Source organism: Gopherus flavomarginatus, chromosome 13 (assembly GCF_025201925.1).
Source record: "Gopherus flavomarginatus isolate rGopFla2 chromosome 13, rGopFla2.mat.asm, whole genome shotgun sequence".
In the NCBI taxonomy this organism is placed as follows: domain Eukaryota; kingdom Metazoa; phylum Chordata; order Testudines; family Testudinidae; genus Gopherus; species Gopherus flavomarginatus.
Window position 1 is genome coordinate 27,831,790 of NC_066629.1, and position 13,634 is coordinate 27,845,423.

At 50.6% G+C, this 13,634-nt stretch overlaps 1 protein-coding gene across 9 annotated transcripts in view; it reads left to right on the plus strand.

Moving 5' to 3' along the window:
• The window catches only part of CEP164 (centrosomal protein 164), a 96,505-nt gene extending 84,292 nt beyond the window's left edge, over positions 1 to 12,213 (plus strand). For 7 of the 9 annotated variants that reach the window (XM_050921858.1, XM_050921861.1, XM_050921865.1 and 4 more), the window contains 2 exons: positions 5,172 to 5,214; positions 11,999 to 12,213. In XM_050921858.1, the coding sequence (XP_050777815.1) occupies positions 5,172 to 5,214; positions 11,999 to 12,114 (159 nt within the window). In that variant the 3' untranslated portion in view covers positions 12,115 to 12,213. The remainder of the gene's footprint in view (positions 1 to 5,171; positions 5,215 to 11,998) is intronic. The other 2 variants (XM_050921869.1, XM_050921867.1) reach the window with 2 other exon arrangements.
• Positions 12,214 to 13,634: the final 1,421 nt, after the last annotated feature.

Genomic DNA, 13,634 nt, shown 5'->3' on the forward strand with positions numbered 1-13,634 from the left:
GATGTGGCAGGGTGGCCCAGTGGGTAGGGCACTGGAGTAGGTGTTGAAAGACTCCTGCCATCGACCTGCTGCGTGCCTTTGGGCCAGTCACTCCCCGTCTTGCGCCTCCGTTTCCCCTCTCGCCCTATGTCTGTCTTGTCTATGTCGATTGTCCGCTCCAGAGGGCAGGGGCTGTCTCTCCTGATGTCTCTGTGCAGAGCCCACCAGGATGGGCTCCTGATCTGGAATGCTGTGTCCAGTTCTGGAGCCCACCGTCTCAGAAGGATGCTGATAAACTGAAGAGGGTTTGGGAAGAGCCACAGGAAGGATTAGAATACCTGCCTGATAGTGATAGACTCAAGGAGCTCAATCGAATTAGCTTCACAGAGAGACGAGAGGGCAGTCTGTCCATACCTCCAGGGGGAACATATATTTGATAATGGGCTCTTCAGTCTAGTAGAGGAAGGTGGGACACGATCCAAAGGCTGGAAGTTGAAGCTAGGCAGATTCAGACTGGAAATACAGAGTACATTTTTAACAGTGAGAGGAATTAACCATTGAACAATTTCCCAAGGGCAGTGGTGTGTTCTCCGTCTCTGACCGTTTTAAAATCACGACTGGATGTTTTAGTAAAAGATCTGGTCTGGGAATTTTGGAGGAAGTTGCCTGGCCTGTGCTAAACAGGAGGTCAGCCTGGATGGTCACAATGGGCCCTTCTGGGCTTTGGAGCCTGTGGGTTGATGAATCTTGGAGGACCATCCATGTATTGCCACAACACACAACAAATATGAAGTCCAAGCATGCAGGCTAGCTGGGCCCAGGATTGCAAATCCAGCGGTTGCTGTGTTTCCTTGTGGGTGCTGCAATGACAAATGCTCTCCTGTTTGGTAAGTGAGGAAACACCCGGCACTTCTAACCTGCTCAGACATTTCCTGGAGCGCAGCTGGGGAGTCACCTCCATGTTCTGTAGCCAGTTGTCTGAGTGTTTCTGGGTAGTGAGCCACAGGACAGGGCGAGCCGTGGATGTTCAGCACCCAAAGAACAGAATTGTATCTTGTCGGCTTGACGGTGCTGGCCAATTCTACTTGCAGCATCCCTGCTAGTGTGGGCGCAGGAACGGAAATGTGGGTCTCGGGAGGCAAACGCTGGGCTTTGAATTGTTAGTGAACGTGCCCCTTAACACGCAGCTGTGACTCTGGAGAAAGAGACCCTGGTCACTACCCGTCTCTTGGCTCCACTGACACAAGCAGGTGCCTGTTCCTCTTAGCCCGGCAGAGCCAGCACTGCTGCAGGGCAGTAAGCTGGAATTCGTTAAACCGTGCTCCACTTCCAGCCAAATGGTTCTGAGTTCCAGCTGCAGAATCTGCATTGCTGGTGATAACATAATTATTCGTATAATTTATAATTGAATGGTGGTGGTACCTAGGGACCCCAACCTAGACCGCGGTTCCATTGTGCGAGGCGCTATACTAGCACAGAACCAGAGACTCTCTCTTCCCTGAAGAGTTTATGGTCTACATAGACCTGGCAGACAGGGCAGTGGAAAATATAGACCATAAAGGCTAAGGGAACCAAATGAGGGTTTGCAAACCCTATCTTAATGAAACAACTTATTTATTTTATTTTTTGGGTAGGGTTTTGTTGAGGAGGGTTTAGCTAGACAGAGGCAAGGAAGGCAGGGGGGGGACACTCGAGGGAGGGTGTTTAAGGACAGAGGAGAAGGCGGCAAACCTGTGTGGGACAGAAAGAATCCAACTGATGGTCAGGTCCCAGGGGAATTTGTGGAGGTGAAATCATCTGTGAACTTTCAGACTGAACAATGTGGGTCTGGACTCTCTCAGAGAATAAAAGTGGAATTCCAGAGAAGAGCCATTTGTGGGAGGTGTGTTTAATGTATGTGATAGGAAATAATTCAGGGGAAGACGTGACCATAATTCTCTGTCTGTGCCTGGAGAAGGAAAAAAATGTGAGAACACAATAACACAACAGTGAATCAAACTAGCCCACCCTCATCGGCAAACATGCCTAGGGTACTAAGCACCGTTGTACCGGCCAGAATGACCATGGTTGATGGCATCGCACCAAGCATTGTGTAGTGAAGTTCCCAGATCTGGCTCAGTTCAGCAGATCCATAATCTCTGGGCTGACCCTGCGGGATGTCGATGGAGAGCTCAAGAGCACGATGTGCTTGGGTGTTTTTGCTATCCTGGTGATGTGGCTGAAGAGCTTCCAATACCGCTTTTGAGTAAACTGAGCAACTGAAGGAAGGTCAGATCTTTGTGATTTTTGCACAAAGTCAAACAACTTAATGCTCAGGATTTGGTGCTGCAGCAACGCCTCTAGCTGCTCCAAGTTTGCCTGTAAGAGAGTCCAGGTTTCTGGTCTGTATAACAGTATGGTAGTACACAGGTTTGATAGATCTGAAATTCATCTCAGCACAGACATTTTTGCACCCGTAAGCAAGACATGGACTTCATGCAGGAGGCAATGAGACCTATTAGTCAAAGTACATCTGGTTTGCTGTGATCATTTGAACTCTATTATGGATGAACTTGTCAACGCTCTCCATGGAACTCGACCCCGCCTGCACGAGGAGTTCTGGTGGCCCAGCTCCAAGGGTCTGGATCTTGGACGTCTGTTCAACCCCATAGTGCAGGTGGCATCTTGAAAAATTTGGAGGGCAAGGCTGAAATTCTGTGACCTCACTGCAAGCACAGCAGCGTCGTTGGTGTAGTTTTGGTCGGTAAACATAACCTTGAATCCAGCATGTGGAGCAGCAAATCCTCTTACTACAGCCTAGAATGATCTTAGCCTTTTTTTGCGATTACATCCTGTTGTTGACCCCTATTCCATTTGCGATCCACTCTGACCCCCAGATGCTTTTCAGTAGTACCACCCCCAGCCCATCATTCCGCATTTTGTAGTTGCGCATTTGATTTTTCCCTCCTATGTGTAGTATTTTGCATTTGTCTCTATTGAATTTCATCTTGTTGATTTCAAACCAATTCTTGACTTTTTCAAGGTCTTTTCTAATTCTACTCCTGTCCCCCAAAGTGCTTGCAACCCCTCCCAGCTTGGTGTCATCTGCACATTTTATAAGCAAACTCTCCACTCCATTATCCTAATCATTAATGAAAATATCGAATAGTACCAGACCCAGGATTGACCCCTGCCTGACACCACTAGAGGCACCCTCCCACTTTGAGAGCAAACCATTGGTGTCTACTCTCTGAGCACGGTCTTTCAACTAGTTTTGTCCCCATCTTCAGATAATTTCATCTAAGCCACATGTCTCTAGTTTGTTTCTGAGACTATCCCATGTGATGGCATCAAAAGCCCCACCAAAATCAAGATCTTCACCTCTGCTGCTTTCCCCCATCCACTATTCCAGTAACCCTGTCAAAGAAAGAAATGAGGTTGGTTTGGCATGATTTGTTCTTAGCCGACATGGATTTGTCATTACTTATAACCCTATTATCGTCCAGGGGCTTGCAAACTGTTTGCTTAATAATTTGTGCCAGTATCTTTCCAGGTGTTGAAGTTAGTCTAACTGGGCTATAATTCCCTGGGTTCTCCTTGTTTCCTCTTTTAAAGATAGGTACTAGGTTTGCCCTTCTCTGGCCTTTGGAATCTCACCCATCCTCCAGGAGTTCTCAGAGATGATCACTAATGGTTCCCAGATTGTTTCAGCTAGTTCCTTCAGGACACCAATGTGAATTTCACCAGCTGACTAAAATGAATAAAGACTCCAAGGCTCCGTGGTCAATCTGGGAACAAGTCAGCGAAGTCTTGAGTCCAAGCAAACACCCATCCCTTCTCCCAGGGGAGATATTTGTGTACAAGAGCCTTGTGTTGATAGCTGTGCTGTGCTGCCGGTAGCATGCCATCAGGCCTTGAGGTCTCACTGGAATCTCTCTGCCTAGGGAGACAGGAAGCTGAGTTGGTGGAAACTGGAACTAGGACTGATCTTCCTGGAAGAGAGTTGCCTTTCTCTCCTCCAGCCTCCACTGCCTTTGGGCCTACCACCAATCCCCCTCCCCTTAAACTCCTCCTTGCCACTCCTGGGCAGAAATTCTAGGGTAGGGCATGAAGCGGCTCTCAGGCCTCTGTAGCTAAAGAAGCAGATCTCCAGTTCCACTCCATGGTCGCACATGTCACGGCTCCCCTGCGGTAGGTGCGTGGGCAGCCAGCAGCTGCTGTGAGCACAGAGCATTTCCCTCACGGCTGTGGCTGGCTAAGGAGTGTAAGAGTAGCTGAGCAGCTGTGTCTTGGCTGAATTTGCCAGACCTTGTGGAAGTCCTGGGCCCTTTCTGTATGCCAAGGGATGGCAATAAACCATTACCTGCTGTATTCCAGATGCCTTGGAGAGTTCCCGCAGCAGCATCCTCTTTGTTATTATTTTATTTATTGGAACGAAGGGTCTTCCGTGCCTGAAACATGACAAATAACTAGTAGTGGGGGACCGCTTGGCCAGGTTTCCCAGGCTCTGGGTTAGACAGCTGTGGAACGTCTGATTCTTGCATGTGGGATTGGGTGACCACGTTGGTAATGATACAAATGGGCATATTTTTATTTGTAATGAAAAAGCAGGGTGCACTTGTTAGTGAAACCATCTGCTCAAAACCAAGTCTGTGGGGGGAGAGATTCTTTTTCTCCAAAGGACAAGAAAGAGCATCGCTAAAGGGACAGTGCCAGGTAGAAAGGTTTGGGGAGGTTTAAGTACATTAAAACAGCTGGATGAAAGCATCCCTGCAGGGCCTGCACCCTAGGCATTGCAGCATCCTGCGAGGGCGTGAGTGGTAGACAGTGAAACTTACCTGGTCAGTTTCACTGTCTTCTTTCTTCTGAACTGCATGTTCAGGCATGAATGAGGCTAGAGAATGCAAATTTTATCTCCTGAGATGTCAGGGAAACAAAGTAAAGAAATCTTGTTTTCAAAAACTTGATTTTTTTAAAAACAGGAGCCTTTTCTAGAACTCTGCCTTCCAAGTGCTTTCACAAATATTAATTAATTGAAGTGTTACTCCATGGTGCCCTTCTACAGGGACCACTATAATATAGTCAGGGTCTCGGAGTCACTGTGAGCAATGGAGATTTAAAACCAGCCCTGCCTCCTTTCAGTGCCTTGGCAGGGACCATCCTCATGGGGACAGAACTAACTCTCTTCCTATTTCTGTTTTGTTTATTTCCAGAAAGGTGGGAGCTCTCGGCACGACAGCATTTACTCGCGGAAAGGTGAGTGTGCAGCGTGCTTCTGGATCGGGGACCTGCTGAGATGTTAACTAACCGGACCAAGGCTGGGTTTGCGGGAGGGATTCGCACCCCCGAGCAGCACTGCTCCGACTCAGCAGAGCCAGCACACTCCATTTAATTAATTTTTAATCATTTCTGTGCTGATTAGAATGTACCTCCAGCCAGAGCATCTGGGAGTGTGTGCAGGATCCCAGGCAGGAAGGCGGCTGTATTTAATTATAGCTGGCAGCGTCAATAGCCAGATGCTCAACCTTGGGTATCCTTTTGGAGCCTCGCAGCTCTGACCCATTGTCCAGCTGGTGCAGAGCTCTGTGCTGTGCAGACTGAACTTCCAGCTTGTCTGTAACGTGCTTGTATCTCCTCCTGCAAACCCACCCAGCTGAATTTGCAATGGAAAGAGATGGGTGTCAGAAGGTCCCTCTTTCCCAGGGCCTCATCCTCTTCCCTCCTTGCCTGGCAGGAGCCACTTTGAAATGTCCTCAAATTCTGCTGCCTTTAAAGAAGTCAAGTGCTCAGCAAATAGGATTTGTCCACTTCTATTCTCAGTGCAGCTCAGGCAGTAATCGGATGAAGGCTGGTACACTGATGCTCTCTGCAGTGCAGGGCTGGAACGTGCTGCTGAGCTGTGTGCTGTGTCGAAGGGGATTGGAGGCTGCTGCTGAGGAGGATGCAGTGTCCTGTTCTGGACAGGAACTTTGGCAGGGAATCCAGTCTGGCGACTCCTCTCTGGAGGCCTGATGGGCCAATGGGCTGAATTCCAGCTGCTCATGGGCCTCCTTCGGGAAAGCCACATTCAGCAGAGCAGATGATGCTTCTTGCCATGGTCTTGGCCACCCTTTCCCTACCCCTTCCACAGCAGGGCCTGGTGCTCAGTAGGTTTGGGCCGTGTGGCTTCGTGCTTCTAAGCAGATGGTCGGTGCTCCAGCATGGAGCTGGCACAGAAGTGTTAGACATGCTGCTGTGACTTGCAAGTGTTTCGGATCCAGTGTCTCATGCTGCTTTCTGGCAGGGGCCTTGACGAGCCATTGGGAGCTTACGGGCATCATCGTTCAGCTCTTGTCTGAGCAGTTCCTGTTTTTCCAATGGCCAGCCCTTTGAAATCGAGGTAGACTGTTAAAATTTCCCTGTTGCTAACCCTCTTAAAGCACTCCCAAGTGTACCTTGTGGATATCCGATTTTCCCAAGGCTCTTGGCCAGCTGCACGGCCTTGTCTGCGCAAGAAAGATGCACTGACTTAACTCAGTCTGTTTAGAAACGTAGTTGGTTAAACTAGAGTAATGCCTGTCAGGTTAGCTCGTACAGAATCGACTGGGCTACACTGACGTGACTCTCTGAACCCCATTTCAGTGTCTCTACAAAGGACTTGCGCTTGTTAATTAAATTAGTTTCTAAATGGTTTTAGTTACATGGGTGCAAACGTTCTAGTTCAAATGAGGCCTAAGTAGCTAGCCCCTGGGGATCCCATTGTCCCTCCTCTCCAGGCTGGCATCAGATGGAATAGGACTAGCGTGGCCAAAAAAGGGCTACAGGGTAATGACGTGGTCTGACGTAAGCACCTGAGCATTCTCACCTGTGTGAGCTACCGGTCATCTCTGTCCCTAAGGCCCAGCATAGTTACACGGGTCACCAGGTCCCTGTGTGCCTGCCATAAAATTAACATGTAACAATCCAGGATGCCAGGCTTCATAGCGCTGGGAGTCAGGAACTACTGAATCCTATTCCTGGCTCGCCTGTGGCCTTGGGTAAGTCCCTTCCCCTCTGTGGGTCTCGGTTTCCCCCTCTGAAATAGAGCTGGTAATCCTGACCTACCTCCCAGGTCGTTCTGCAGGGCAACTGATCCTTTGAAGGTGGAGAGTGCTGTCTCAGTGCAAAATGTTCTCCATAGTTCCATATGAGAGAGGGCAGTGTAGCCTTCTGGTTGGGCGTGCCAAGTGCAGGGATCCACACTGATCGGCCAGCTGGTTTTTGCTGCACCTGTTTGTTGTTCTGTAACCTGCAGTGATGAGCAGTGAAAACCACAAAGGCCTAAGTGACTTTCACCCTAACAGGGATATTTTGGCTGCTTCCCAGCTGAGAACTGGACTTGTGGGGTTACAGCAGTGCAGCGTTATCGATGGCTTCGGTGTCTGCACAGCCCCGCAGAAATCCTTTGGCTGGTGCTTTTCTTTAAGAGCTGACAACAGTCCACACAGATGGGGCTTATTCCTGGTTTATGGCACATGTCACTCCACCCCTCCGTCCCTGCCCTCCAACCGCCTTCCTGGCGTTTGATGGTGCCGAGAGCAGGATTTATGGGCGACGAGGCCTGTTGCGAGCAGGCAGGCAGGAGCTGATTCCCAGTGCGGGCTGTTCTATGTGTCTTTTACTTTGCAGTTTCTTTTACACTGTGAATAAAAATGGGTTCAGGTGACACTGCTGAGTTTACACAGCAGCATCTGGCACCGGGATGTCTGATTGTGGTTAGGGGGGTGCTTAGCTGTGACACGTTCGCTTAAAAGAACACTGCCGTGCTGCTTTGATTCCGTTTCTGTTGAATTTCACAATACCTCTCTAATGCAGCATTAAGCATTGGGCAGGGAGCGCTCCCATTTATCAGCATGAGAGCTTTATTCCTGTAGAGTGCCACACTTCTTTGTGCGCGCCAGCGAGTGAGCATTGCACTCAGCGATGAAAGGTGGGGAGGGCTTTGGGGAGCACAGCTGTCTAAAGAGTGGGATTAGTGCTGGCGGAGAGCGAGGGTGGGTTTTCCCTTCTGTTTCACTTGCCCGCTGCACCGCTTCTCTGACCTGGATGTTGGCCATACAGACCCTCGCAAAGTGGGTATGTGCCATTTCTGGGGCCCTTGGGGGACTGCACCGTGCACTTGGAACAGAGCTATGGTGTAGATTCCTGGAAAAATAGGCTGAGAACAGCAAACTCATTGAACTTGTGGCCTGTGCTGGGAGCCTGGATTTTGTCCTTGATAGCCCCTGGTGTTTGTTTTTAGTCAGTAATGGAAAAATGGTTTCCCCTGCATTGGAACAGGGACTCGGTGCCTTACATGATGGCCCCTCTATAGAATATATGGCAGACAGAGGCTGATTTGACCAAAGGACTCGAAGGCAGAACCCTGAAATAATTCTCCTCTGCTTACCCCATTACCTGGGTGACGGCTGACAAGTCCCACAGGCACTGCTCCAACCCCCAGCTGTGATGGGTTCAAATGACCCCTCCCCATTGCTGGGCACAGCTAGCTTTGTGGCTTTATTTCATTTCCGTCTACAGGGTGCAGAAAAAACAGGTCTCTTGCTAAAATGGGGCAAACCTCTGGGAGCTTTCTGCTCCAGAGAGGGCAGTGCACTCCCTGAAAGCTGCAGTGAGATCTTCATCCAGACTGCAGGCTCTGTTTAGTGTGAGTAACAGGGTCTGTGCTCCCTCTGTGCTCTGGAGGGATGTGAAACATGCAGGACCATGACTCTGTCTTGGGCAGCTCGTCTCCTTCATGGCAACATTGGTCACTTGGCCTCATGTTCTAGGTTATCCCCCAGCCCTGGAAGTGGGGAGTATTTGGGGTGACAATCAGTCTGGGATCTCAGAGGCCCTCACCCAGCATTCTTGCTGTATATTCTCAGAAATTGAACAGAACTTGTGCAGTGTGTCAAGATCTTCCCTGGTCTCTACAGTTCCGGGGCGTGAAACCTTCCTGGCAGAGCTGCATTTTTCGTCACATGAAATAAACTATAGTCCCTTGCCTTGGAAGTGCCCTGTACGACTCCATAGAGCCCAGGTGATTAATTACCAGATGCTGCATGGACTTGTGAAGCGGCTGTGTGCAATAGAGCAAACAGAGCCTGCAGGGTTAGAATAGCAGAGGGTACCCAGAACCCCGCCTAGTCTCTCTGTGTTTAACTGCCCCTGGGAGTAACCTTCCCATCTCCTCTAGCTGCTGGAGGGGTGGGCGAGCTCTGTTGAGCATGCTGGGTGTGGTACGCCTTGGAAATTGAATGGCTTAGCATCATTCCAGCAAAAGGATTCCCTTCCTTCCTCTGGCTGCCTCTGAGATGCAAAGCTGCTTGCAATGTAGATGTGGCCACAGATGAGTGAGAGGGCTCTGAAGCCAAGCTCAGCCATTGGGGTACAAATACAGCAAGCAAGACAGCGCTGCGTAGCAGACGAGGTATCTCGAATGCCAGCTATTAATTCACTGCCTTGGCGGAGGGGCTGTGTGGTTCAGGGGACTGTCAACAGGCTAGTCACAGCCCAGTGTCTGTGGTCCTAGTTCAAATCCAGACTAGGTTGGTGGTGACCAGAAGCTATTACCAGGTGATGTCTGTTCTGTGACCTGCATGTAAGGAGACTTGTAGTTCTTGGTTCAGTCCGGGGAACAGTTCCTGGAGCTACAGCAGGTGTAAGTGACCCCCTTGTGCTGGTCTCAGTGGAGATAAGAATGGCCAGACTGGATCAGACTAGTGGTCCATCTAGCCCGGTATCCTGTCTGCTGACAGTGGCTGGTGCCAGGTGCTTCAGAGGAAGTGAACAGAACCGGACAATTATCAAGTGATCCGTCCCCTGTTGTGCAGTCCCAGCTTCTAACGTTTGGAGATGTAGGGTTGCTCAGACAATGGAGTTCCATGCCTGACCATCTTGGCTAACAGCGAATGATGGACTTATTGTCCATGGATGTATCTAGTTCTTTTTTGAACCCAGTTATACCTTTTGGCCTTCACAAAATCCCCTGGCAATGAGTTCCGCAGATATACTATGGATTGTGAGAAGAAGTGCTTCTGATGCATCTGACGAAGTGGGTATTCATCCACGAAAGCTCATGCTCCAATATGTCTGTTAGTCTGTAAGGTGCCACAGGACCCTTTGCTACTTCTTTCTGTTTGTTTTAAACCTGCTGCCTATTAATTTCATTGGGTGACCCCTTGTTCTTGTGTTATGTGAAGGAGAAATAACACTTCCCTAGTAACTTTTCTCCCTCCATTCATGATTTTATAGACCTCTGTCATTTCACCCTTTCGTCATCTCTTTTTTTCTAAGATGAACAGTCCCAGTCTTTTTACTCTCTTCTCATATGGAAGCTGTTCCAGACCCTCAGTCATTTTAGTTGTCCTTCTCTGTACTTTTCCCAGTTTTAATATATCTTTTATGAGATGAGGCGAGCAGAACTGCATGCAGGATTTGAGGTGTGGGCATACCATGGATTTATGGAGCGGCAGTAAGATATTTTCTGTTGTATCTATCCCTTTCCTAATGCTGCCTACCATTCTATTCGCTGTTTTGACTGCCGCTGCACATTGATTTCAGAGAACTGTCCACAATAACTCCATGATCTCTTTCTTGAGTACCAACACCTAATTTAGACCCCATCTTTTTCTAGATATATTTGGGGTTATGTTTTCCATTACTTTTCACTTATCTGCCATTTTGTTGTCCAGTTTAGTGAGATCCCTTTGTAACTCTTTACAGTCCGCTTTGAACGTAACTGTCTTGAGTAATTTAGGATTGGCTGCAAATTTTACCACCTCGCCGTTTACCCCTTTTTCTAGATCATTCATAATTACGTTGAACAACACATGTCCTGGTACAGATCCTTGGGACACCCCGCTTTTGCCAAACTGATGATTAATTCCTGCCCTTTGTATCCTGTCTTTGACCCAGTTCCGGATCCATGAGAGAACCTTCCCTCCTTGTCCCATGGCTGCGTACTTTGCTTAGGAGCCTTTGATGTGGGACCTTGTCAGAGGCTTCCTGATGCTAAGAGAAGTGCTGAGAATTCAGTGGGCCATGGTGGCCTTTGCTGTCTGATCTGTGGTTGAATAAGGGGCATGAGTCTCTCCAGGGTCATTGACCCAGCTACTCTCCCCAGTGCTAAATTCACAGTTAAAAAGAGAACTGGATTCTCCTTCCAGTTGTGTTTTAGAGTTGAGTTCCCTGAACGCTGTCCTCTGTGAGGAACTTCCACCAGGAGCAATTCCCATCCTTGTCGGCCATTCGGGACTCCCCAGCGCACACTAACGAGACCGCCTTGCGGCAGGAGGGGGGATAGGTGTGGTTAAGAACCCTAGGTCGGCCCTGGTTAGCTGGCTGGGCAGGGTTTTGTTCTGCAGAAATGTGGCAGCCTGTTTGTGTTGGCCTGGAGAGATGAGCAGCCGATTAAGGATGTCGTGTGGACGGGTGGCAGATAAGGGCCCCGCATCCATGACTGTGCGGGAGCAGGGGCCTGTGGGTGGTCAGCATGGAATTAGAGATGCCTAGAACCTAAAACCCCTGGGTGTCGATCGCCGGCCCTGCCCCTCCCAGACACGTTGGGGCTTATGTAAGAGTGCAGCAGAATTCCCGGCTCCGAGGTCTGCCCATCACTCGGGGGCAGGAGGCTGGAACCAGTCTTGGCCAAAGGCCCTAGCGCCCCATTGCCTCGAGGCTGGTCAGTTATGGTCAGTCCTGTTTGGCAGTGACTGGCCATTGCTACCTGATGTCTGACTTGTAGCCCCGGTGAAAAGGGTCGTTCCCAGTGGACAAGCACCCTTGTGCCAGGAGACCCACTGAGTGTTGGCACGAACTGGGTCCTGTGGCGGTGGTGTTGGCCTGGGCCAGCCTCTGCCTTGCCATGTACAGTGAATTCCCTCTCGTCCCTAGGAGTGGTCAGCGGGGACGCGCCGGCAGGGCTCTGCTGTCCCTGCCGTGTGGATCTAGAGCTCAGCCGGCAGGGCTGTTGCTGGTGCCTTTCACCGGCACATGCCCAGGCTGTTGGATTCATCGTGTTCTTTGCCCATCTCCCTAGGTAACGTGGTTCCTGATTCGAGCAGCAAGTGCCTGTGTGACCCGACCGAGCGGGCTGCCGTCACCATCCAGACTCACTACAGGAAATATCAGCAGCACAAGCAGGAGAAGAAATAGATATGGCCGGGATCCCTTCCTTATGTGTCTTTGTGTCGGTTTTCCTTGTGAACAAGAAGTTTTTCGGTCACTCTTGTGGTGGCTCCCTGGATCCACACTAGCCTGCTGTCTGCTCCCTGCTCAGTAGCGCTGTCTGGGTGCAGAGGTTCACAGACACGTCCGTGTTTCTCAGGGTGTCTGTGCTGGCCCTCAGTTACAAGCCTCGTGACAAGCCCATCCCCACGTATCATAGCCCCAGCCGGGGGTCTGAGCAGGGCGCAGGGAGAGCAAGAGTTTGACTGGAAGGGAACTGGAGTCCAGAGACTGAGACAGAGCCCAGCTTTGAGACCTGTGGGCCCAAATCTCAGATTTGTGGGTGCTAATTGGGGCTCCAGCACCCTAACGCCGTCTTCAGTGCTGGAGTGTCCTAGTGCCCAGCGGTGGGATGTAGGTGCTCGTTTTTGCACACAGTTCTTTTCCCAGCTTTCTGGCTTCTCGCACCCAAGGAGGCAGGTGGGAGCAGGGGGGGCACATCCAGCATCTCTAAGCGTCTGGGCCTATCTGAAATGGGCGTAGGACAGGACTTCCCTCCCTCAGTGCAGTGCAATGCCAAGCTAGGTTCACTGGGGCCCCTTGTGGGATAGATGCTGGTGCCACCATGAGCTGCTAGATCTGGAATTAATTCCTCCATGGTGAACCGGTGCTCTTGGGCCAGCTCCACTGTTTGGCCATGTGGCAGCAGTTGACTGGGCAGGAGGTAGCAGCCCCATGTCCACGTAATAACTAATCCGGCGTGCCAGGGCATGTCCTGCCTGCTCTGGAGCCCTTGTGGGAGCAGGTCTGTGCCCTGGAGCTGCAGCAGGGGCCAGTGCTAACTCGTGGAGAGCTAGGTACTTTTAGTAGGACAGAAGTGAGAGAGAGGGGCCCAGGTTACTTGGGGGAACCAGCAGCAGGGGTGGCAGGGGTTTGTGGTAAGGGGATTGAGGAGCTGGGAGGGGTCGTGGGGTCACGGGGGTGGGTGGAGCAGCTGGGAGAGGCATAGAAAGGAGGTGCTTGCAAATGCGTTGAGCAAGGGAGGGGGGAATTGGGGCGGCTGGGGTTGGGTCACATGGGAAATGGGGAGAGGGACAGGATGCTTGCTGGGGAGTTCATGGGGCAGTGGGGTTGAAGCGGGGGGTGTTCTGGCAGGGAGGGAATTTCCAGGCTCATCCTTGTCTGCAGCATCCAAAGGGTTAGTCGCTCCTACCATCCCTTTGAACTGGGTCTCATTCCGATCTCTATTTTGAAAACTTTGCTATTTTATCTTCAAAATAAACGAAACCCCAGCTTCTCCCTGTGGCAGAGCCTGGAGGAGGGGGCTGGGCCCTGACCTGGGCAAGGGGTCAGCAGCTGGGTCTAAAGGGCTGAGCACTGGTGTCTGTGTCACTGAGCAAGGGACAGGAAGGCTCATTTGGGCGGAGTCCTTAGCAGGCTGGTTACGCTGCTCTTGCAGCTCGAAGCTTGTTGCTTTGAAGTCTCTGCTCATGAGCAGCCTCCCTTTA